Source organism: Meles meles, chromosome 11 (assembly GCF_922984935.1).
Source record: "Meles meles chromosome 11, mMelMel3.1 paternal haplotype, whole genome shotgun sequence".
NCBI lineage: Eukaryota > Metazoa > Chordata > Mammalia > Carnivora > Mustelidae > Meles > Meles meles.
Genome location: NC_060076.1, coordinates 35456165 through 35481461, shown reverse-complemented (window position 1 = coordinate 35481461; position 25297 = coordinate 35456165). Strand labels below are relative to the sequence as shown.

At 54.9% G+C, this 25297-nt stretch overlaps 1 protein-coding gene and 1 long non-coding RNA gene across 3 annotated transcripts in view; one reads left to right on the top strand and one right to left on the bottom strand.

Annotated features, from left to right (window-relative positions):
* Nucleotides 1-617: 617 nt before the first annotated feature.
* On the top strand, nucleotides 618-19715 carry LOC123953517. The gene is made up of 4 exons (XR_006820881.1): nucleotides 618-717; nucleotides 2006-2221; nucleotides 5634-5792; nucleotides 18494-19715. It is a non-coding gene; the product is annotated as an uncharacterized LOC123953517 (long non-coding RNA).
* Nucleotides 2220-25297, bottom strand: part of PAX5 (paired box 5) — a 189329-nt gene continuing 166251 nt past the window's right edge. For both annotated transcript variants that reach the window (XM_046023841.1, XM_046023842.1), the window contains exons 9-10: nucleotides 11316-11402; nucleotides 2220-5097 (exon numbers count right to left, since the gene is read on the bottom strand). In XM_046023841.1, the coding sequence (XP_045879797.1) occupies nucleotides 5021-5097; nucleotides 11316-11402 (164 nt within the window). In that variant the 3' untranslated portion in view covers nucleotides 2220-5020. The remainder of the gene's footprint in view (nucleotides 5098-11315; nucleotides 11403-25297) is intronic.

Sequence of the window (25297 nt, the reverse complement as noted above, 5' to 3'; positions counted from 1 at the left end):
GCTGCTCCTGGCAAGCAGCCCACATCCCAGAAGCTGCAGACCCCTCCTCAGGAGAGCGGGCAGGCCGGGGACTTGCTTCCAGTCCTCCCTGGCAGCCCCTCGGGACCTGGCCGCCACTCCGGAGATGCAGCGGCAAGCTGACAGTGGGGAAGTGCAGATCAACACTGTGGCTCCACCATGAATATGCAAGAGGGAATCCTGAGGTAAAGGGTCGGCAGGGGACAAGGGGCTGAAGGGGCTGCTGGGAGGTGGGGCGGACTGCAGGCTAGGAGTCATGGCCTGACTGTCCAACTTTCCGATTATGTTTTGTTTCCTTTTAAGAAATGCACTTGCCTTGGACCTCTCCGAGGCCAAAAGAACGAAAGGACTAAATCCTCCAGGAGCACGGATGTGCGTGCCTGGAAACTATCAAAGGCAAGCTCCTAGATGGGTGACAGGGCCACGGCCACAAAGCCAGCTTCTTAGCGGGGCCTCCCAGGAGCTGGTCTAGCCCAGAGCTCTGTGGGTGTCCACCCGCTCCAGCTTGGGCCTGGCCGATGCAGGGGCCTGGCTTTCTCTCTACCCTCGGGGCAGCTGTGTCTCAGGCATATCTTGTTTCTAGGTGTTTGTCAGGAGTGCTTGGTTTGTTTTTACGATTTGCTCCCCATGGCTTGGAGCTAAAAATCTAGCTGAAATGTCATCCAGAAGGAGAGAAGCTGGTACCAGAGGCTCCCAAAGGTAGGGCAGTTGCTCTGGGCTATGACTTCTCATAAAGGGATTTTACCCCTCAGTGCCCTGTGGCCACATCTGGGGCACTTCCCTCCCCACCCCACCCCCACAGGAAAGACCCCTCTCAAAGCCAGTAGTCCCTCCACTTCCACCACTCCCAACTGTTCTATCCAACCCACCTTCAAAGCCCAAACAGTCTGCAAGAACCAGGGTGAGGAGGGAGTGGTAGGGACTGGGGAGGCCCGTCCCTGACAGTGACTGGCCTGACAAGCTGAAGCACGTCTCCCATCTCGCTGGGCTCCCGTCTTCAGTGAAAGGCAAGAGGTGAAGAAGAAAGGTAGCACTGGACAAAAATTATTGGGTCACGAGCTAGGAGACAGTGGATCAAACGTGGCCCACAAACCTATTCTTTTGGCTGGAAGAGCATTTAAAAAGTTTCCACCTTTGAATGCCCCTGGATGGGGCCAGGTCCTACCCCCCATGCCTCCTCACGCCCCACCTGGGTGGCAAGATGACTCTACCTGCCTGACTGGGGAAGCAGCAGTTCAGGGGCCTACTGCAATCTGTGTTTCCCAGGCCTGTGGCCGCCATCAGGGCATGGCTGGGGAATGCCTGCATGTTGTCACAGACAGGTCTGAAGTCAGAGTCACAGTGAGGGGACATCTTGTAACCCCTGGAACCTTAGACCCTGGGAATCAGAGGCAGGCCCACGTCCAGGCTCTGTCAGGGCTGATGGTGTGGTCTTGGATGGGCTCTGATCTCCTCAGAGTCTCAGGACCCAGCAAGGAAGAAACGTGAATGAAACCTCAGCAGCACTGAAGTGAATCTGGGCAAAGACTTTGCAGGATTGGTGTTAATAGAAACCGCGGTAGACCAGCAAAGCCACCAAGCCTCAGGCCATTTGGTCAGGCCAGCCTCTAGGTCCCTGTTCTCTCTTTCCTCATTGTGGGTCTGGGGGGGTTCTAGGGATTGAAGGGTGTGTCTAAGCCATATGCTCCCATATCAAGAGCACAATTTCTGTGGAGAGAGAATGAGGCCCAGAGATCTGAGAATTCACCTCACCTCTGTCTTGCCATGCAAGCCCCAAATCTCAGTTTTCCCGTCTCTAGAATGGGTATTGTGATCTTTGCCCCAGGGAATGGTCAAGGATTGCAAAGCACCATACAAATGTGAGTTATGAAAGGGCTAACCCTAACTAAGGCGCCTTGGGAGAGGGAGGCTGGATTTGATATGTCCTCAGATTTTTCAAGGCTGGAGCTAGACTAATGGTATGAAATTTTTTTTATAAAACCCACAGGGTCCTTTCTGAAAGTCAGAGCTGGAACATAGGCCTGAAGACCTGTGGAGGAGTGCCCCAGGCCTCCAGCCACCGTGCTGGTGAAAGCCCTGGCCTAGTTTTCCATTCAGAATTCTCTGGCATTTACTCAACGGCTTGTGTCCTTTGGAACTTTTCTCTCTAAGCTCCCAGGCAGTTCCACCAGGCAGCGCGTGGACTCTGGGCTGGGGAGAGCAGGTACTTGTGTGAGAACATGCATGTACATCCTTGTGCTCTTGTGCTTCTGCCTGGCAGCCCTAGAATCAAGGGGTTGTCTTATAAATACAAATGCAATCTGAAGACCAGCAGAGCCTCAGGGAAGATAGGAAAGGCATGGATGGAGCTCATCACAGGGCACGAGAAGGAACAGAAGGGGACCAGCTGGGCTTTGATGAGGAAGGACAGTGTTTGCTTTAAGCAGTTGGTTCAGGGAAGGCCAACTTCCCAATAGCCTGAGACCACAAGGGGGGATGTGGACCAAAGGTGTGGGTACAAAAGGCCCAAGGCCTGATCTGCAGAACTCTGGGCCCACTCCTTCCTGTGGGAGGGAAGGAGGAAAGGAGAGGCCAGCTACCGTACCTTCTCCTACCTTGCCTGGCAGGTGGAGGCTGGAGCTAGTTCATCCTGTTCCTGGAGGTGGGCTCTGCCTGCAGCTACCTCCCTTCTTCGCCCAGCAGGTTCCAAGGTGGTGGGTGTGCTTGCAGGGAGTGCCCTGGCTCCACCTCTGCCCTGGGTGGCTGGGCCTCCTTGTCACTAATAGCTCAGGACTTTCCATCTGTGGCAGTAGGCCCAGAACGATTTCCCACTGCCCTTGCTGTCAACTTCCCTCTCCAGGGATGGAGGGATCACCTTGTGCCAGGGGTCAGGAGGCTGAATCTCAGCCCCACCTCTGCCAGTCACTGCCTGGGGACTCCACCTTGTTGAGCCCCGGTTTCCTCTTCTCTCCCACCACCTTGTAGGATGTTGAGGAGAAAACGCGTGGTGGCCAGAGATCTGTTTTATTTCCCTGCATTGTCCTAGGCTTCCCCAAACTGGGCCTCAGTTTCCCCTGGGGGGAGCTGGACTAGACCTTTTCAAGGCAGATTTCCATCCCTCTGTGTGTTCTTATTTCCCATTTGGTCCAAATATTAGTAGGATATAGATGCCCACCCCCTATGCTTGCTCAGAAGACCTGCCCCCGGATGGCCCAGTTATAGCCCCAGCATCCAGGGAAAGAGGAAGGCAAGGAGATAACTGGAGGATGGCCTTGTAGGTGACCCAGTTATACCAAGGCAGCCGAGGCTCAGAGGGGAAGGTCTTGTCTGAGGTCACACAGCAAAGAAGTGGTATGGCTAGGACAAGACCTCCCAGGCCCAGTAACCCCAGGCTCCGCTCTACCCCAGCTCTTTGCCAACTTGGTGACATGCAAACATCAGAGACCCTGTCACACGAGACGGCAAAGTCCATTTTCATCTATGTAATTAAGCCTAGATTGGGACAGGGCCTTCACCTTGTTGTTCTGACTTGGCAAGAAAGACTACTGAAGGAATTGAGGCTCCAGGCAAAGGGATGGTGGCCCCTGGCATTCCTATTTCAAAACCACTCCCAGTTCACACAGCAGTTCCTCACTGCTTATCTTGCTCCCCTCCTGAAAGGCCTTCCTCTGTCCCCCACATCTTCCCAAGTGTTTTTTCTGACCACTCCAGCACCCACTGAGGTCTCCAAGCTCTCAGGGTCCTTGGCCATGGCCCTGACCATCACCACCCCTTGCATCAATAGTATATACCCACTGTGCAAAGTTGGGCATCTGCTTCCACCCTAGCACCTCTATTCCCAGCTGCATACTAGGCTCCATGGGGACAGGGAAGGGCTAATTGGGAAGCTCTGGCTGACTGCTGTAGGTGTTTGTGGTCCCCAGTGCAATAATGTCTTTTTTGTTAATTATTGTCTACGTGCCAGGGACAGGCTTGCCCAGAATCCACTTTCTGGCATCCTGGAGGGTGGGAGAAATGTCCATGGTGGGTGTCCAATGTGATTTGAGCCTGGGCACGCCTCAGAAAATACATCCCAGTTCAGTTCAGTGGTTCCAGGGGCTTGGGAGTCCCTGCCTTGGACTATGGTCTTCTGGGTCCTGTCCAGCCCCAGGATTCCAAGTCCACAATGCAGTCAGCACCTTGGACAGCATCTTTAGATCTGCTAGGGGAGGAATCTCCCAGACAGTTCTTTGTTCTCTTTGAGTCCTTTGATATGGAAAAAAGCTGCTCACAATGCACTGGGGCCAAAAATTAAAAAAAAAAAAAAAAAAAAGGAGTCAGGAAGGCGGGCATCTCTCCAGTGTTTCTCCTGAAGAGGGATCTCAGGGAGGAAAAGCTTGAAGCATAACCAGCCCCATGAGCCTCTTAGTCCAGACGTTAAAGAAGTAGCAATGAGCAGGAGGCTGTGCCTGGAGGTGGGCGTCCTTAGTCTCAAGGACAGCTCCGAGCCCACCTGTAGGGAGCAGCCAGGAGAGGGGATGCTCTGCACACAGGTCTAAGATGTCCTGTGACACATCAGGAGTACTGGATGCATAATGGGTGGGCAGTCTGCTCAGTTGGACCCTCAGGCCCACAAAAAAGCAAGAAGGTATTTACATGGGTGCTGCTGAAGTGACAAAAGCAAGCTCTCCTTCCCAGGCCTGGGGCAGGAAGACAGGTGGATGGTCAGTCAGCTGGGGACTGGCAGGCTAGGCTAGGGGTACAGTTGTCTGCAGAATAGTCTGTGGCTTTGCAGAGACCTAGTTGCTGTTGGGAGAAGCTCACTGATTGACTCTTAGAAATGGACGTGTGTCTAGAAGTCCAATGGCCTTACCATAGAACCCCAGCTCCCTGGCAGGAAAAGGTTGGGAGGGAGTTTCAGGCGAGAGGGGATTGCTGGGGGATGGTCTCACTGGGCCCCTCTGGCTGTCTTCGGAGGGGCTGAGAGGCTATCGCCCCCAGTGATATGTGTTATAAGTGCTTGGCGCCCGCCTGGCTCCGAGGGTCAGTGACGGTCGTAGGCAGTGGCGGCCGCGGGTGGGGCAGCTCCTCGGGCCGCAGCGCTGTAATAGTACGGGGAGCCTGGGGGAGACAGAAGAGGGCACGGATGTTCGAGAGTTCCTTGTGCCTGCAACCCCATACCTGGGGTCCCCTTTCTACAAGGGGCCCCCTTTCTACCAGGGGCCCCTCCCCTTCCTCCCAGGCCACCAAGATCTCTGTCCCAGTCTGTTTCCCAGGTTATAAGCTTAATTAGGGTTGCTTCCTCTTAGGAGATTTCAAGGCCTCCTCCCTATCTAGAGCTGGGGGAGGCAGACTGGGGCCCTCAGGTCCAATCCTCCCTGCTGCCCGTTTCAGTAAATAACGGTTTACTGGAACTCAGCCTTGCCCATTTGATTCTGTGCGGTCCGTGGATGCTGTCCTACCACAGCCAAGCTGACTGCTGCAGCTGAGGTCACATGTTCTGCCAAGCCCCAAATATTTACTGTCCAGCCCTTAACAGGACGAGTTTGCCCACTTCTGGCCTAGAGGGTAAAAAGCCATCACTTCTTAGTTCGCCCTGTGGATCCATTGTGACCTGACTCCGCCCACCTCTCTGGCTTTCCCCCCAACAACCACAGCTTCCCAGCCCACACCGTGCACAGACCACACCCCAGGAGCTTAGACTGCGCACAGGTCTCAAGGACACCCTCATGCTAATAGCAACTACCCGTGGAGAAGCATTTCTTCGGTCGCACCGCTTTTTCACATGTGTTGTCTCATCTCCGCCACCAGGACAGGTGAGTTAGCCCATTTTAGCCTCCTCTCGTTGCCTCTCTACCTCTTCGCCTCTTCCTGTGCTCCTTCCTGAAGCCTTCCTGAGCTCAGCCAGCTCTGCAGCCTGGACCTGGGGCCCCAACCATCTCTTTTACTGCTGCTTCCCCTGCCCCTGGATGGAGAGCCCCACATGGGCAGGCACTGGGCTCTGCTCTTCCCCGTGTCTGTCTTCAGTCCCCGGTCGGTAGCCAGCCATGTGGCTTGTGCTCACAGCCGGGTCGGATGAGTAAATGCACAGCAGCACCAAGTAAACAGACAGTAGCAGAGAGCCCTGCCCATTTACTCATTTCTTTTCTGGCTCTGTTGGGGACAGTAAGGGGCAATAATCACAAACATCACAGACAAGTGTTCAGAGTCAGCAGGGGGATTAGAGCTCTGGGGAATGCAAGATGATTCTGGCAGAGTCAGGTTTCCTGGAGGATGTGGGTTGGGCTGGGTTTGGAGGATAGGAAGAGACAGACATGGGGAGCCTGAGGTATGGGAGTCCACGATGGCCTCTCTCCCTATGGAGGCCCTCCTACCTGTGACCTCCAGACAGAGCCAGGGTGAGGGCCAGGCTGGGTTCCTCCCACTGTCTCCAGGTTTCATTCTGGGGCTACCTGCTTCGGACAAGGCCTCCAGGAAGCCTACACTCAGACTCCTCCCCAGGGATGAAAGAGTCTGGGGGACTCGGGGAGACCAGCAGATTCTCAGAACTACAAAGCTTAGAGATGCCAGGCCATTGCCTCATTTTACAGGTGAGGACACGAGGCTCAACATACAAAACCACATGCCGAAAGCCACAGGGCCTCTCAGTGCCATAGCCTGGCCCGCATCCAGGACTCTTCCCACCGTGGTGCAGTCCATGGTCTGTCTACCCAGTGCCGGGGGGCAGGGTTTATCCAGGTGGACAGTTGTGAGGGCCCTGGTGGCCCCTAGACCATGTATGGGAATAGTGAACTGCTTAATTCCCAGGAGGGAGTGGACTTGTGTTTATTCTGAAATCCCAGCCAAATCCAAACCAATTGTGATGAGTCTCCCAGATACCATAGCTGAGCACCAAATCATGGACTCTTGGCTGAATGGCCCTGAACAAGTGGCTTAAATCTGAGTCTCAGTTTTCTCCTCTGTAAAAGGAGGTCATAATGGGGTCATATGACCACAAGGGCACCACAAGACAAGGATATGAAAGTGTTTTGGAAATTGACATTCTTCTAAGCCTCTTATAGCCATTTACTCTTTCCATTTTCCAAAACAATTCCAACAGGTAGAGACTAGCATTGTCCCCATGCAGCAGATGAAGAAGCTGAGGCCCAGAGACTGAGCAGGTTGCCCAAGATTACACAGCTCGTACGTGATCTAGAGGGCAGGAGCGGGGAGGCACTGTAGCGCCTGCCACTGACCCTCCAAACCCAGTCCCAATGACTGCTTCCTCCCTTTGCCCCCCTGGGGAGGGAGTATGGCTCAGGCAGCAGTGACGTGGAGGAGGAGAGGGAAATGCCTCTCTGTGCTGATCTAGAAGGCAGAGACACCCATCCCATGCCTAAGTGCTCCCAGAGATGGCTTTTCCTGCTGCCTCCTCTGTTACCTTCCTAGTTGGAGCCCTGGCTCAGAGACACCTGTCAGCCAGCCTTCTCTGTCCTCTCTTCGGGGTTGGGGACAGCATTAGGACAGTCCCCCATGGAGAATCTGTGGTGCCAGCCCTTGCATCCTGCCTTAGAGAGGAATGTGCATGTCTGTGCCCAGGGTGGGGGTGGGGGGGTGGTCCTGCAGGCCTGGGCAGGGCAGAGGAGTGGAAAAACAGCAGGGACTGCCTCACCAAGGGGTCTCCAGAGGCAGCAAATGTAAGTCTCCTGGGAGGAACCCTGCTCAGCCCTCCCTGTTCCCACAGGCCACCACTCACCCCTGGCTCTGACTCATTCCCCTCCCAAAGCCTAATCTCTTGGCCAGCTGGTCCCGAAAAATCAAAAACGCCTGCATTTACCATGAGAAATGAAACCACCACCTTACGAAGCACTGTGTCTTTCTGGTGCCCATTAGACCTCCATCTAGAATAAACTTGTCCTTTTCTTCTGCCATTTTCCCTAAATCACAGTTTTATCAGTTTGTTCTTGACACAGTCATTCCAGGTTCCTGCTCACTCCCTCAGCCCCTTAGAGCGGGCCCCACGCACACTCATTCTAATCCTCACTGACCCCTGCTTTCTTCCCCACCCCACCTGCCTCTGTGCCCCACCCTCCAGCCTGGTCGTTGTGCCCTGGCTCGGCCTTGTGTGGGCACCGTGCTGGCGGCTCCTGCAGAGGGGGCTCGAGCGGAGGGGAGTTCCCCTGAGAATTCAGTGCCCTGCCTCACTAGGGCGGCATTGCCCATCCTGGCTTTGGGGGGTTTCTGGGAAGGGGACTACAGCCAGGCTGGCCAGGGTGCAGGTGGTGCATGTAAGGCTGTGAGCACACAGGGGTGTGCGTGGGGGGGGGGGGGGTGTCTCACCTGTTTCTGCAGCTGCCACTGATCGAGCAGGGGCACCAAGGAGCCTCAGAGCAGCTTCCCACACCCCACCCTGGTACCTTCCCCAGAAATAGTCGGTCTGCCGCTCTGGTCCAGGGGGCTGCTTTCAGTTAAAGGCCTGAAGACATGCTGGGTAGAGGACAATCCGGCAGATGTGATGGGCATGCAGCTTATTTGCAAGACTGTGGTACAGTGAGCGCAGTGCTTCAGGAAGGTGGGATCACTGCTTATTCAGGGCTGTGGGCCTCCGGAGAGCGCCAGATTCAGCTCCTGCCTGAACGAAGCCGCCAGTGGCAATTATCCTCATTTTATAGCTGAGACAACGGAGGCCCAGACTGGAGGATGGCCTGACTACGATTTCCCAGGTTCCAGACTTGGGAAGTACAGGGGCCGTTTCTCATGTCTGTCTGCCCAGTGTCGTGTTCACTTTTCCTGTGTTTGCAGGGTGTCCTGTGGTATGAGGCCCGCCTCTTTGAATGAACTCATTCTCCCATTCCGCTTGCTGCTAGGGCACAAGTGTGTCCCCTGGGCTCTTCCTATTACAGCCTCTTGCATGTGACTTCGATAGGGAAGGGCACACTAGGAGGAAGTGAGGGGGCTGAGAGACTTCATCTGCTAGGAGCGGATGGCGGAAGCACCCAGCTCCAAGTGGGACTGGCGGCAGGGCCGAGCTGTCCCACACCCCGGCCAGAGCAGCAGCAGAGGGCGGAGAGCCAACTGGCCACAGCAGGAGGGCTCCCCAGCCCTGGTGGTGTGGCTGGGTTATGTTCCCCACCATGTCCCCTCACACCTGTCTCTGATCCTCCTGGAGATTCTAGAAGCCCCAATACCCCTTAATAAATTGGTTTTCTGCTTCAGCCAGCCAGAGTGGATCCTCTGGTTGGTAACTGGAAGCCTGACAGATAAATACAGTAACCTGGCTTTCAAAAATTGGTCAGAGCTGTTCTCATCACATACACGGTCTGAGTATTCAGGCCTCTCAAGGCTTCCTATGGAGGGACGAGGCCTCTTTCCCTGGATGTCGTGCTGTTCAGACTTCATTGGTCAGGGAGAATAAGAGTACCACATCAAACCCTGGTTATGAATATAAGCTCCGGGGTCAGGGTAACCGGAGTTTGAGTCCTCATTCTGCCACCTGCAGGCTGTGTGACCTCGGCTAAATTATTTACCCTTTCTGAGCCCACTCTCTTGATCTGTATAATAGAGATACTAGTATGCACTCCCTTGGGCTGTTGAAATGATAAAATAAGGTAACCCACCTGAAGAGTTTTCCCCGGTGCCCACACAGCGAGCTGGTACTCATTTAGATGGACGGAGTTTTAGTTCTTCCTCCTGTCCATAGTGGCTCTGGCCCTCTTAAGGCACTGAGCACCTCCCTGCACAGACACCCTTGCCTGAGGCTCCCTCAGCCCCAGCCTGGAGGCTCCCTGAGACAGAGTCCTCTTCTTTCCCTACCAGGCATGCACAGCCGACGCCCAACACCCAGGCATGTGAACTGCCCTCCAGGGCGAGCAGCGAAGTCCTCAGATACCACCCAGCCTCCCCTCGCCATCCGCTTGGGCTCCAGACCCAGTCCTCTGCCCCTACCCCTCTGAAAGACTCTGGTTCAAGGAGACTGTGGTTAGCCTTTGCCTCCTAAGACTGACAGCTAGGTCAACTCAGAAACCAGGGCCTCTCCAAGCAGTTGTTTCAGGAAAAGCATTAGGTAAATGGAGACATGGTTCAATACTTAGAATTGATTTTTACCAAAACTAAAAAAGAAGTCTACAGATCAGCCCATACAGGAGGCCAAAGTAGGAAGATCCCATTCATCTATAAAATGAAATCTCTAGGCTTAGGGACCAGGAGTAGTAACTGGTAGTACTTGTTCTTTATTGTACCCGCAAGGTTTGCATGACCCGCCAGAAGGCTCTGGGCAGCTGGAGGCCCAAGTTCACCGATGGGTGGCAGCCAGGAAGGGATGGTGTCTGTCACATGTATCCCCTAGTCCCCTAATCACAGACCCATGACCTGGCAACCTGAGTCCAAAGGGATCAGGTTCTTGCTTTTTTGAAGTCTGTTTCCCAGTCGTAAAATAATCCAGGATCCAGGAATTAATAGGTTGGCCTTTCAAAGCTGGACAGACAAGCCTGGGTGATCTCTAAGGCACGTCCTGACTGTGTGGGAATTCCTTGGCTAACTGCTGCGGCAGGATCTGTGCTGCTGCCTGAGGCTCAGTGGCTAGCTCTGCCCCCAGGTGATGAGTGATATCTGTGAGCCCTGGGCCCCTGCTTAATGCTCCAGAACCTCCAGGTCCCATTATCATTCACCAGCTGGTTTCATGTCAGCTCTCTTTGACCTTTTGAGGGCTGAGTTAGCCCTGCTTGGTCTTTGCAGGGGCCCACATATCTCCGATGATATACACAGATCAGGCTGGCCCCAGCAATGGATAATCTGCGAGCCTGAGGCCTGGGTACAGGTGGGGCACCAGCTGAGCTCAGAATGGCAGGACGAGGAAGGCCTTTGGGCACAGGGCAGTCAATTTCCCAATGGAGTTGGCTCCACTGAAGTCCATGCAGACATCACTAATCAATCACTAAGCCTCAGAGTCCTTATCAAGACAGGTAGCCACTACTAATCAATCCAAGTTGGCCTCCTTGCTGCCTCTTAGAGATTTCTCACCAGAAGATTCAATGATTCTTGAGAAATATGTTACTCCCGGGCAGGCACTTTTTCTACACTTCCCCCCTTCCTTCAATGCCTCTTTTTCTCTGTTTCCCTTTTCTGCCATTTTCCCTTATCTGCCAAAACATCTTGGGGAGGAAGGGAGGCTCGAATAGAGCTGGAGCGGTGTTTACTGTCTGAAGCTCCCATCACAACTCCTGGCTGGCACATATCTGAGGCAAGCTACCCAGCCCCACTAAGGGACCAGACCGCAGGCTGTCAAGGGACCCTGGCCCAAAGAGAGTCCTAATGTGGCAGCTGATGGTGCTGGGGCCCCACAGGCTTCTGCCAGTACTCACCGAGCAGCCCCGGGTTGGGGAACCTCCAGGAGTCGTTGTACGAGGGATACTGAGGGTGGCTGTAGGGGCTCCCGGAAAACTCACTCCCTGCATGTGGTGGGCGGAGAGAGAAACAGGAACCAAATGTTAGGTCAGGTTTGGAAAATGCCAGTGGCATCTGCCTCTTACAGGAACAGCAGGTACTCTTCGTAACCCATAGAGGCCTTTCTGGCCCATGTTCCTATCAAGTGGATGGCTAACACAAGCCTTGTGTTTCCCCCTGTAACGTTTTCCTTAGCAGAGGGAGTATCAGCCTCTAACATGCATACCGTGACACTTGCATGTGCCAGGTGTTCCCTGGGGATATCGGACCATTTTACAGGTGAGAAAAGCGATGCCCAGGATTGCTCACAAAATGGTCTTGACCCAAATTCGAAGCTGCAGACTGCCGGGCTCCCAGCCCTGACTGAGGCACTCCAGCGTGGTTTCAGTTTCACTGCCCGTGTGTTCCTGAGTGGCTCTGGACTGAGAAGCCAAAGGTGACCTCAGCTCTAGTCTGGCCCTCTGTGCTGTGAATCCAGAGGGGGCTGCTCTCGGGGCCCTGGTCTACAGGGGAGGATGAGACAGATGCTCAGGTCCAGGCCAGGAGAAGGCAGACGGCACTTTGCTGAGAAGGCTGGGGAGCACAGCGGAGGGAGTGTGTCGGGGCCTTCCAAGCATTGGAAAAGGGGCTTAGGTTTGCTGCTGGGATGCTCAGGCAGAAACTACGAGCTGAGTCAGGGCAGGGATGGCGTTGAGGACGGCTCCTTCTGGTCCCCCTGCTCACGGGGCCCTGCTTCTTGTGCCTGGCACTTCCCCGTGTTCTTTCTTCAGCCCCCAGAGAGCCTGTTTATCACCAGCCAGTCCTGGGACAGGAGTCCAAAATTCCTGCCCGCAAATGTTGCTGCTTTGGCTCTGCCTGTCTCCTCCCTGTGCCTGGGATTCCCAGAGCGCCTGGTTTGGACCTCACTTAGAGCGGACACCACAATGCCGGGCCCGGTTGTGTTGGTAGCTGGCTAGCGAGAGGCTTTGTCAGCCACCGGTTACAGAGCATGGGGCCCCTCCCTGGCAGTGGTGATGGGAGTTACACAGCCTCAGGAGACCACCTCAGTCCAGACATGCTTCCATGGATATTCCTCTCAAGGATGCCAAAGGGCAGGAGCCTCCAGAAGGACCAACCAGAAAGCAGGATCTGGAGCGCTGCTCTTTCCTCAGCATCCAGGCCCAGATGTAGGGTCCATGGGGCTCTACCAGGTAGGGCAGAAACAATAAGGGAAGCCCGAGGGGCCAGCTGCTCCCACTCCCTGGGCCCACCTGGCCCCCCGCCATTTCTATAGGCAACCACAGGCGGAGCACATGCAGACACACGCGCACACACACGTGCTCCTCCTCAGGCCTCTCTGGGGGCCACTCCCAGCCTGACAGGCTGAGCCTTCCAATTCTCTGTTTTTTATGCCTCAGTGGTCAGGGTGTCAGGTTCCAGCGGAGGGAGGGAGAGCATGGTGACAGAGCTGGGCCGCCCTGCAGCCCGGCTCCGCATCTCCATCAGTGCTCCTCCTCCTTCTAGGGGCCAGGCGGGGGGATCAGAGAGACCGAGCAGCCTGGAGAAGGGGGACAGCCACCCTCCTCTCAGGGCTCCGGGCTGCCCCAGCAGAGGCACTTCCTGACAGTGTTGTGCCTGGGCCCCGGGCACCAGGCTAGGCTGGCAAAGGCTGTCTCTGCTTCTCCTTCTAGCAACATCGTGACTGTCTGCCAGGCTCACCTCCAAGGCCGCCTCTTCCGGGAAGCCCCCTCGATCTCCAGCCCCTCAGAAATGCACATCTTGGGTCCATTCAGCTGGAATTAACTGGGTCTGTGTTACCCACCCTGTACCCTCCACCACCCGGCCCCCAAACTGGCTACTTTTTTCTCTGGGAAGCCCCCTCTTTAGGTACACCCGTTTCCCGCAGCATCCCACAGCACCTACATGGGAGTCTCCTGTGACTTGGGACTGTCTGCCCCACAGGTCTGGGTCTGATTCCTCTCGGAGCCTGTGCGCCAACCCCCACCCCCTGCACTCCCCATGTAATGACACCCCGTCCACAGCAGACGGTCAGGATCCGGGGAGAGCCTGTAGTCACCTGCCTCTACCCAACACACGACACTCCCACAGATACATCTGCACGGCTCCCTCCCTCGCTTCCTTCTAGGCTTTGCTCCGGTTTCATCTCCAGACCACCGAATTTAAAAGGGAACCCTTCCGCCCCATCCTTCTTGCCTGCTTTATTTTCTTCCACAGAATGATCATGACCCAACATCTCTTTTGTGCTTATCCTGTGAATTCTGCCTCCAGTATGATGGACGCTCCATGGGGGCAGGGAGTTCTGTCTGTCAAATTCACGTCCCCATCCCACTGTCTAGCACAGGGCCTGGCGTCTAGCAGTCACCCAGAATGGTTTGTTGAATGAACAAACCGGTGGGCCTCAGTCCTCCGGGGACACAGATGACGGCTCTCGCTGCTTCTGCTGTTAGTACTGCGAGCTGGGGCTGTGTGGAACGCCTGCTGCATGCCAGGATTCAAACCGGTTTATCGGACCCACTAGTGGCTTCCATGCACAACACCATCGTGCTCCTCGGTGGAAGATGAGAGCCCCTTGGGGACCCCCGCCCGGTGAGCTGAGTGGGGACTTTGTGGGCATCCTCAGCCCGCCCTGGGAGAGTGAGCACTCAGGGTAAGGGCAACTTCCCCAGCTCCGGGCCCAAGGCTGACCTGTGGGAGTGGTCCGGCCACCTGCTGGACACATGAGATGTGGGTCCTCAGGTCCCTCAGGTCCAGGTCCTCAGATACCAAGACGGCTGCTTGTCTAGAGACCTGGCCTAGCCCTGACCCCAAAGGTGACCGGGAAGCCGCAGACTCTCTCGGTTCAAGCCCACAGACTACCATTGAACCCAGCGGTCCCCAGGCAGTGTGGCACAGAGGCTGGGAGCAAGGTCCCTGGAGCCAGACTGTCCCGATTTAAATCCCGAGTGTGCTTCTTCCTAACTCCGTGACCTTGGGTGGATCATTCAGCCTCTCCGTGCCTCAGTAAAGCAGGAGTAATTAATAGATCCCACTGCGTGGTCACTGTAAAGGCTGAACCGGTGACGATATACAGAGTGCCCAGCACACGGTGAACTCTCAGCAAATGTCAGCCATGACCATGACCTGATTCCACTCACCAAAGCTGGCATTCAGAGTCTAATCTAACCCTCCTGACAGTCCCGTGAAGCTCACAAGATAGATACAACTGTCTGCATTTTCTGTGTGCAGAAATGGAGGCTCAGAAGGGTGGAGGGACTCCAAGGCTGCCCCCACCCCCAGCTCAGGACCCTCTGCCTATGTGACCCAGCCTTCCCATCTCAGGCCTCTCTGTCTCCTTTTTTTAAACAGTCCCTTCTTGTCAGCTGAGCTTGGATTTCACTTCTCTTCAGTTTTCAGATTTCACTTCCTGCTTCAGTTCCCCACACTCCTGACACCAAAGGAACATTCACCTTCTTAGAGAAATGAATCCTGTCCAACTGGGAGAAGGTCTGGGGAAAGCACTGGGGGACTTTTTGGGGCTCCTGGGTGCGTGTGAGCCAGGAGAGACTGGATTTTTGATAGGCAGAGGGAGCCAGTCTCTCCCAGGCACAAGCAAATTGCTGGGGTGGGACTGGTCAGAGTGCGACCCCCTGCATGTCCAGGTCACTGTGAGGCCTGGCAGAGGCACACCCCAGAGCAGAAATGGGGGGCAAGAATATCACGCTTTTCTCCCAGTATTGCTGGGACCCAGGGGAGCCTAGGGAATGCCAGGATCTGGAGCATGGGCTGGAGAAGGTGAGCCTGTCATCAGAGAAACCAGCCAGGTGACTGCTGCTACAGTCCAAGCAGGAGAGGACAGGGGCCTGGGAGACAACATGCGATGCTCTCCAGGGCTGAAAATGGAAGCCCCTCTTCGGGCTCGTTGTTAGGACCCACTGCGGTACTGCTAGCTGGTCTGACACAGCGACCACACAGTAAAACCCCTTCCCAGATGGGAGTCACACTCGAGGTGAGCACAGCTCAACGCATAAACCTGTGGGATTGCTGTGGCACACACCTGGAACCAATGGAACATCGTGTCAGCAGCACTCACAAACCAAGATGAACTCTTGGTTCAAAAAATAGGTAAATACCTTCTCTTATGACCACCCAGCACAGAGGACAGCATGGGCCCCTTGTTTCTGTCCACTAACCGATCCATGCTTTTGGCATCTCTTGAAAATACCAGCCCCTTAAGCTGGACAACCTTTTCTTTGTGCATTAATAGAAAAGTTTCTGTGAGGCAGACTGGGATGCCAGCCCAGTCTGGGCAGCTGTCACTCAGTGGACAGTGAGGCTGTCATCTGGAAGGCACGGCACATGGGCCCTCCTCAGAGACAGCTCCCGGGCTGTCTGGAGGTGGCCACATACAGGCCCCTAGGGACTGTCACCAATAGAACATGTCATCATCATCTCCATCCCCAGCCTCCTGGGAGGGAGCAGTCCCGAGGGGAAACCAGGACAGCAGTGAGAGCAGACCTGGAGCCAGCACTGCCGGTGCCCCCCCTCCATCTGATGCCACCGCCCCCCCCCCATATGATGCCGTGGGAGCAGAAAGCAGGGAGGAATCCGGGAAGGCGAGCCCGCAGATGGGTGTGGGCGTTCCTGTGGAAGGGCCGGGCAAGGCAGGGCTCTGCACTCAGCCCTCCGCCTACTGGCTGTGTGACCTTGGGTGAGTGAGTGAACCACTCCTGGGCAGAGTCTCTTCATTTTGAATACGGACCCACACATAGGATTGGTGAGGGGGGAGAAGAGAACTCCCCTCTCCCCGTACCCAGGACGCTGAGGAAGCAGGAGAGAGGGGGAGGCGGAAGCACCTCTTCTAAAAACTGTGAAGGCCCTGAAAGGAATTGTCCAGCTCTCACTGAGTTCTTGGATATGCAGAAGAAAGCCCACCCCTGAGTTTAGCCGTGGAGTTTAGAGGCCAAAGCACTGTGCATAGGAAAGGCCCTGGATCCTGGACAGTTCTGTTCCAGGGAGGAGAAAAGGGCAGCGCGGCAGGAGCTGTGAGCAGTCCCTGTGTGGGGAGGGTGCGGGGTGAGGGACATTTACGTGGGTGTCGAGAGATTGCCATTTTAAGTTGTTCCTCCCCGGGGCTGTAACCAACCACCACCTCAGATACATTCGGTAAAACCGACTCAGTTGGTGTTTTCTTCCTACGGGGGAGTCATATTCAGTGGCCAAGTGCAGGGTCTGGACAGCCAGCGGGGCTGAGATGAAAACATGTGGTCCAAGAGCAACAGAGCCCACAGAGCCTGAGCACTGGGTAATGTCAGGGAGCCGCCCCTGGCCACGTGGCAGCAATCTTGGGGAGGACAAATGACTTTTCCGTGAGGCAGGAAACAAGGGTTTGAGTCCAGCTTACTCGAGCTCAAGGTCCAGAAAGTCCCAGCTGGCCCTGGTGGACACTCTGCACCGGGTAGAGGAGTGCCGGGGCCGGGGGCAGGTGTATGAGCTAAAGCCAGGAGTTGGGACCAGGCAGATGGGACATGATGGGACCCAGGGGCACAGGAGACAGACTCCCCGCTCTTCGGTGGCCGGCCGCATGGCCCAAAAACAGAGGGCTGGCCCCCTTGAAGGCTCGTTCTAGGGCCACAGCCATGGGTGAGCTCCACCGTTCACTCCTACCCAGACTGTCTACTGGGGAGAAGACGACAAAAAATGGCCTTTGGAGTCAGACCCATGGTCCCGGTCAGATTCTGTCACTCATAGGCTGGGTGGCCTTGGGTACATGAATTTACCTCTTAAGCCTCAGTTTTCCTGTCTGTAAAATAGAGGGGAAGGAAAACTCTACTTTTGAAGCTTGTGAAGATCACAGGATTTACCAGTTACAGATCTTTGCAAGCCCTCGTGTGGGGAGGACTTGGTGCCTTCTTACCACTGATGGTAGAGAAAATGTTGTCTTTCCTGCTCCCAGCCCAGACCCTCTGACTGCTGAGAGAGGCCCCTGACCCACAACTTGAAGGTTCTTCCAAAGCCACTAAACTGAATAAAGCTGAGGAATGTGTGTTCTTTCCTCGAAGACTCAGGAAGAAATCAGAGGCTTAAGAAATTTAGGAGAAATGGTGGATTTCCCCAGAGCAGTGATGCCTTCCAAATATACAAAAACGAGTGATAAAGATCAATGAGGTCACTAGAAAGGACTGATTAAAATGAAAAGTGTTTTTTATTTTAAGGCAGCTTTCCTGGAGATTCCAGGGCTAGGGAAATTGTCAGAAATCAGAGCTATTGTGTTTCTCCTTTGCTAAAAGCTCAGAGATGGCAAGAAAGTCGAAGTTTCCTAAAATTCTCAGAAGTGACAGGTAAACCGGCTCAGTGTAGCTCTTAATTAACCCAAAACGACACCTGCCAGATGATGGGGATTTGCAGCGCTCGCCGGGGGCCGACCCCATCTGCAGATGGTGGGCTCCCACCTCTGCTCGAGACCTTGGCCGGCTGTAATTAACATACGGAAAGTCTTTCAAAGTGACTTCGCAGCCAAGTTCTATTTCTGAAGGATTGAAGCTGGGCTTCCAGAGAGAAGCTTTGCAGAGGAGGAGGAGGAGGAAGGAAAGATGGGAAAAGGACCAACTCCTCCCCATGGCCCTGGAGAACCTCGTGACGTGCCACGGCTTGGGGTCAGCGGGCAGTCTGCGCACGTGGCCATCTGTAGCTAGAGAAATGACAACTACAGCATGCCACACGGGACCCAGCTTTCAAATGTAGAGATATTAGGTACAACTGTATATGCATTATATTACTGTTTTAGGCGTTACAGGTGTAACGTACATGTATACAGATGCACGCGTGCACACAGACATGTACATATACACGTGTATACATGTGTGTGGTGTGCGGGGGGGGGGGGTGCGTGCCCACACCAGATTCTGGGCTTCTGTCAAAGCCTCTCTAGGTGACTTTGATCAAGCCCCTTCCCCTAAGACTCCGTTGTCTCATGTGTAAAGTGTGTACGGCAGAGATTTGAACAAACAGCCTCCAGTGGTTTCCAGCACGAACGCTCTCCCCTTTCCTACCCTCAATGCTCCCAACTCCCAGATGGGCCCCCTGGAAGGCCAACACTTCTCAATCTCCCTCTCTCCAGAACAAGACCTTCGTGGGCCCCTAACAGGGAGAGGAAAACCCGAGCAAACTCTGTAAAGGTCAGCCCTGTCAACCCGGACAGCCTGGCACACGGCATCGATCCCTTCCTGGGAAAAACCTCTTCTCTTACCAGCTCAAGCCAGCCATGAAGGCCTTCAGAAAAACAGAGAAGAGAAAAACCGAGAGAGAGGGCAAGAGTGAGGGAGTGAATGCAGAATGTGTTTCCTTTCTGCTTCTCGGGAGAGCCATGGGCTTCGCAGCTGGACGGTGGTGCTGGCTGGGCCCCCGTGAGCCTGGGCTCTGCTGTTGACTGGCTGTGAGGCGGCTGTGACCACTGTGGACCTCAACTTGGTCCCCTGGAGACAGGAGCCTGTTGGGTCTTCAGCCCAATTCCTGCTGTCTCCAACCATGGGACCGGAACACAAGAACCCTACAGGGAACCCAAGGGAAACATCCCCACCGTTGCATTTACGACACATCCACTGTGGGCTCCGGGGCCCGTCGGACCCCACTAGCTGGCCGTCCATCAGAGGCAAGAACTGGGGCCTTTAAGCCACCTGGAGCCGACCAAAATATATTAATGGTCAGCCCAGTGTTTCCAAGGGGCAAGGGTGTCATCTGCCACAAGCAAGTTGTGACTACTGTCCCCCGAGGCTGGCTTCCCATCTTTCTGTACCAGTCTGGCCCCTGTAGAGATTTCCACTGGAGACCTCAGCTATGCTGCGGCATGTTTTGAGCAGTTCTGGTTCTGTTTTAATCTGCCCTCCTGCTGTGGTATTATTCCAAAGTCCCGTTCGGATGCCCTCATCTCCGCCCACAGCGAAAAAGACAACCAGCAATATACAAATGGCTCTCGCAGCCTCACTGAGGCGCAAGACAAGCCTGACTGGTGCATATGTGTGCGGGGCGAGGAAGTCCCAGGTCTCTGGTGTGCCTCCCCCCGGGAGTGCCCACACGCAGCACAGTTGTAAGAAACAAGCCTGCGAGGCAGGGACCGGAAGCCCCGCGGTGCCATCCAAGCACCTGCAGGGTCTGGTCCCAGCGAGTTCTGAGCTGCACCTCACACAGCCCCCTGCCCCAAAGGCCAACAGCCCTTTCCCGCCCACATGCTCCATGGGGTGCCTCTCCAGCCACGTATGCTGTGTCCTTCATCTGAAATGCCACCTTCCTCTTCCTCCTCATGTCCAATCTCCCAACTTGTCAAGACCCAGCTCAAATACTGTTTTCTGGATTGCACATCCCATTCCCCCACCTTCCCCTGAGCCCTCAGCCCCATGGCCCAGAGTGCCTCCTGTTCGGACTCTGGGGGGCGGGTAGTTGTGACCCATCTCCATTCCTCTTGCTGAGTCTCTTTCTTGAGGGCGGGGACCAATAAGGATCACCATGTGTGACCAACAGCTAGCCCTGCTTGGCCAGCCCCTTCCAGTGAGATCATGCTGGAAAAGCCTTTCTAAAACTCCGGTTCTTGATCTTTGGTAGAAGCATGAGACAGAGACCGAGAGAGGCAGCAAAACACACTGAGAGGGGAAGGGCGGAGTCTGCGGGTCCCGCAGGAGGAAAGGAAGGTGGCTCAGTCACTCTCCTAAGTGGCCGGGCCCCCTCCAGGCCTGGCTAGGCCGCTCTGACACAGAATAACAGCACCAAGCCCGGCTCACTGCAATAGAGTTTAAGAGAAGTTTCATCATTGTGGTTTTGCTTTTGTGTTCTTAAAAAGTGTCAGCAAAACCCACTGATAGTTATAGCTCAGAAGAGAGCACGGCCCTACACTATTCCTTGGGGCCTCAGCAGGCTTAGAGAAGTGGGAAGGGTTATTTCCTTACCACCCACGTGGCCATCAGAAGATGCTCAGTCTGGAAACCTGAAGGCCTTGGAGAAATCACTTTACCTCTTGGAACTTGAGTTCCTCGGGTACAACGTGGAATTACAAGGCTCTCGGGACTCAATGCTATCGAAGTCCTGTGTGAATGAGAACGTGCTCTACAAACGTAGGGCTCTACAAACGTAGGGCTATTTGGTGCTTGACTCAGTCCTTGATGAACAGCGCATGCTCTGCAATTGCTGGAAAAGTGAAGGCACTCGGGCTTGTTTTTTAATGAAAACTGTATTTCTAGGTAGTTTCCTCATATTTCAACAAGTGTCCCAAATGCTTGGTTGTAGAGAAAAACTTAAGCTAGGAGTTAGGCCCCTGATCTCATTCTGTCTCCACCACAGTATGACAGTGTGACCTTGAACATGTCTCTTTCAGGTTCACAGAGCCTCAGTTTCCCCAGATGGACAATGGTAGGGTGGGAAGGAGATAAGATTGGGTTCCAATCTTTCTGCCACTAAATACTTTTTCATCCCGGACTCCTGTCCAAAGGCCCTTTGCTTGCTTGACTCATGAATCTAATGCCACGCCCCTTTAAAGTATTCTGTGAGGTCTTTTGGGGGGCAGATCGACCATTTCCAGCGGGCTGACTGTAAAACCCTTCTTTCTGGCTCCCAGACTCAAAAAGTGGCTCCAGCCTCCTCCAGCTCAGGGGTCAGGGGTTTGCCCTCTAGCCTCTGAGCACATTCCCAGAGCCTTCAGGGACTCTGCCTCTCAGCCCAACTTCAGCCCAAAGCAGACTTACTTTTCTGTGGCCTAGACCTTGGCCTGTCCCTGAGAACAGCCAGGGGTCCTCCTCAGAAGAAATCGCCTCCCCCTTCCGGGGCCCAGCTCAGTGCAGCGGCCCGAGCGTCCTGCCGCTGACTAATGAGAGGGAGGTGATGGTGTCATACCTTGCTGAGAAGTCACAGTGCTAGTCCCGACCTGAGCCTCCTGCCATCAAATTTTAATGCTGCCGCTGACATATTTATGGAAAGCCTCACCAAGTGTTTGCGAGGACACCAGACAAGATTTACCTCCACAATTACTACCACGATGCACAGGTTTTGCTGTGCGCTGGGAACCCAGTAGCCCAGAGGCGCTGAGCACCAGTACGCCTGGAGGAGTCCGCTCAATTCCACGCACCTTTCCTACCCCCAGCACACGGGGCCTGGGGCGGCAGAGATGAATCAGACAGCCTGCAGTCTGTGGGAGGGGGCAGCGCACACATAAATTACACGGATCCCGGGTGGCTGGGGACCCGTTGGGGGGATACAGGGAAAGAGGCAGGCGAGGCTGAAGAGGGGGAGGGGAGTTCTTTCTCTTTGAGAGTCCGGGTGAAGAACCAAGCCAAAGCCCAGGGCTCTGAGGGGCCATTCAGCTGCTTCACCTCTCCTGGTTGCTTCTCTGCTCCCCAGGCTCGCTTTTACCAACCCCCCACCCACCCACCATGCTGGCCTCCAGATTCCGCAGCCCCTTCCTCCAGTATCTGCGCCCCCCTCCCTGCCTCTCCTCTGTCCAGGAATGAGAGGCAGCCTCCCGGCTCTTCACCCTTCCTTACCGGCTCAACACACGCCTTTTTCTCTTTAAGGTGTGTTGCTTTCCCAGGGCAGAGCTGCCCTCGTGCAGGAATAATGGGCAGTGACCCAGGCCGGGAGTTCTCAAGCCTTGCAGCCTATTAGCACCATCTGGGGAGTTCTGAAAACCCAGAAGACCAGGTCACACCCCATCCTGGTTACACTGGAATCTCTGGGCTGGGGCCAGATATAAGTACGTGTCCGTGCTTGGGAGGTGGGGACTGCTGTGTGCAGTGAGTTCGAGAACCCGTGGTGGCTACTCGAGTGCAGCCACATCAGCACCGCTGGGAAGCTTGTTAAAATGCAGCATCCCGGGCCCCGCTCTGGGCTCACTGAACCACAATCTACTCTAGAAGACGATCCCCAGATGGCTTGTCTGCAGTGGAGTTTGAGAGACCCTGCCAGCACGCAAAGGAGTTTCCCAGCATCCTCAGGGGCACAACTAGTGTCTGTTCCCCGGGTCCTAAGGAGGCCAACCTCTAAGAACCCGAAGAAGGGCCCGCTGTTGTGGATGAACGCGAAGCGGGCATGCCTCGGCAAGCTAGGTCGGGTGCTCGTTCAGTGTGGGGAGATGAATCAGGACCTCCCCTTGGGCCAGTCCTCACAACTCTAAGAACCAGGAGGTAGTCTCTTCTCTACTGTAAACTCACCACAGCGAGGCTAGTGACTAGGTCAGCCCTGAAATTAGCTATGCTGATAGAGATCTCTTCTTTCTTAAATCCAACTGATACGTACACCTGTGTCCTCTGTGACCAGCCCAGAGACCTGCTGAGAAGCAGCTTTGTGGGGAACAACCTGGGGCCATGGGGGAGGAGGGGAGAGGAGGGGAGCCCAGGAAGGAAGAGTGGTAAAGCCTCCTAAGGGAGCAAATGCAGGGCTGGATGGGGGAGAACTACAGGCGTGCCGGGGGGGCCGGCCTGTGCCCATCTTGATGTGAGGCACCCAGAAGATAGTCTATGTCCTTATTTATACACTAGATATTGACTGAGGGCCTACTAAGTACCTGGCACTGTTCTAGACACTAAGGATACAACCATGAACAAAACAGACAACAGACCCTGCCCTCACAGAGCATGTATTTTAGTGTTGTACAGACAATAAACAAAATAATTAAGAATACAGCATATAGCATACATTAAGGAAGAAACGTAAAGTGTGAAATTTTAGATGGAGTGAGTAGGGATGGCTTCACCAAAAATGTAACTTTTGGATAACAAGCTGAAGGGAAGTGAGAGTCAGCTATGTGACCATCTGTGGGAAGAGCTCTCCAAGCAGAAGGACCAGCAAATGCAAAGGCCCTGAGGCACGAGTGTAGGCAGTGTGTTTGGAGACCAGTGAGGAGGTCTGTATGGATGCAGAGGCGAGTGAAGGGCAGCAGGCAGAAGATGAGGTCAAGGAGGGAAGTGGGGAAGGGGAGATGATGTAGGACTTCGGCCTCTACTCTAAATTGAGCAAAACGGGGACATGTCCTGACTCAGATTTTGATGACTTGTGCCAGCCGCTATGTTGAGAATGGACTGTGCTGAGAATGGCCGTGGAGAGGGCGGTAAGGAGGCTATTTGCAAATATCCTGGAAGACTGACCTATCTACAGAGTGGTCCTCTCTGGCCATTTGGAGTCTAACACCACGAGGTTGAGAGGAGCCAGGCTGTGTGGCCACAAAAGCAGATGGTCATCTGGCCAAGGCCAAGGCCACCTATGGAAGGAGGCTAGACGTAGGCCTCTGGGTGGAAGGGAAAGTACCTGGCTCTCTAGGACATGAGGCCAGCCCCTTCCTCTCACTGAGTCTCCAACAAAGGTGATAACCAAGGGTCCCCACAGGGTTGTGATGAGGATTCCAGGAGAATATGCACATACCAAGTACCAACGGTGGGTAAACTTAGAAAGGAGGTGGTTGCAGGAGGTGCCCTGGCCCTGTACTGCCACAGACCAGGAACGCAGCGGAGCGCTGCATCCCGATTCTCCACTAGGGGGAGCCTGGGCAATTCTTCCTAAAGCAGAAATGCAGTGTGCAGGCAGCCATCAGGTCTCAACCAGGGAATTTCAGACATCTCCAGGATGGCCTTCTAGGGTAGGAATGGATGTGCCCCTGAGCTGTCCTCATCGTGTCTGGGACCTTCTCTTCAAGAGCCCAAGAGCAGCAATTGAGAGATCAGTACATAGACCCCTAAGGTTCCATGGGGCTCATGCCCTGAGCCCCAAATAAGCAAACCAAAGACGAGGTGGAAAGGCAAAGCTACAGATGGCTGAAGGCGTGCAGTCGGAGGCCCACAAGCTCGACGACTTTTAGCTCACCCAGGCACACACCTGCACGTTTGTCTCGTCTCTTGGTCCACCTGTTATTAAATGTGGCTTCTAAATCTTTCCTGAGCATCTGCTCTGTGCACGGCTCTGTGCTGGGCCGGGGAGGAGGGGGGGCGCAGCACAGCAGGGACTCGGGCTCAAGAGCCCCCTTCTGCCCCCAGACAGCCAGGAGCCAGCTGGGGGTTGGGATTTCTCAGGGTCTCTCTCACCTCTGCATTTGTCTGAAGGCTCAAAGGCCCAATGAGAGTCCCTTCAAACAGACAAAGGGACAGGGCCGTCATGTAGGAAGGCGTGGGCTGTTCACTGCGTAAGAGCTACCCGCTGCTCAGCCAAGTGGGGACTGAAATCCACCCTGCATCTTGGCATGAGGCTGCCTCAGGCTCACAGGGAGGAAGGGGCAAGAGCCTGAGAAACAGCACGGGGAGACCCAAGGCTTGTGGCTCCCCCTCTTTCTCCTGCAGCAGCTCCTTCATTCTGCTGTCACAGACCAGGAGGGAACATAAGGATGGATGCAGAGGGTCCCCAAAGACAGTCCACCCGGCTTCGCTTCCTTCAGGCCACACTTACTCAGCCCTGAGAAGGTGCCAAGCACAGCATGAGCACCAGTCCCCTGCAAGGTGGTGCCATCATGCTTCTCTCAGAAGCAGAGCTGGCTCTCAGGGTCCTGCACCTTCCCCTGTTAAAAGGGCTCTGGAGCAGGCAAGATGGGACTCTGTCCTGGCCCTGCAACTTGCGCGAGGTACTCTGCATGAGCTGTGGCCTCAGCCTCCTCCTCTGTGAAACAGGGGAAGATCAACAGCAACCTGGGGGGGTCATTGTGAAGGGCACGTGCGTTGGGGTGACCAGCATACAGAGGCTCTCACTAGACGGCACCTACTGTTAGACAGCAGGCCTTCTCCCTCGCAGCCTCCCGACAGCCCTGTGTGGAAAATCATAGATGCCCCGCTATAAAGACGCAGAGCCTGCAGTCCAGAGAGTTTTAGGAGACTTCCCCCACAGAGGATGGTAAGCCCGGAGGCAGGACGGAGGCCCAGGGCCACAGAATCCCGTTCGAGGGCACCCTGCCCACAGCACACAC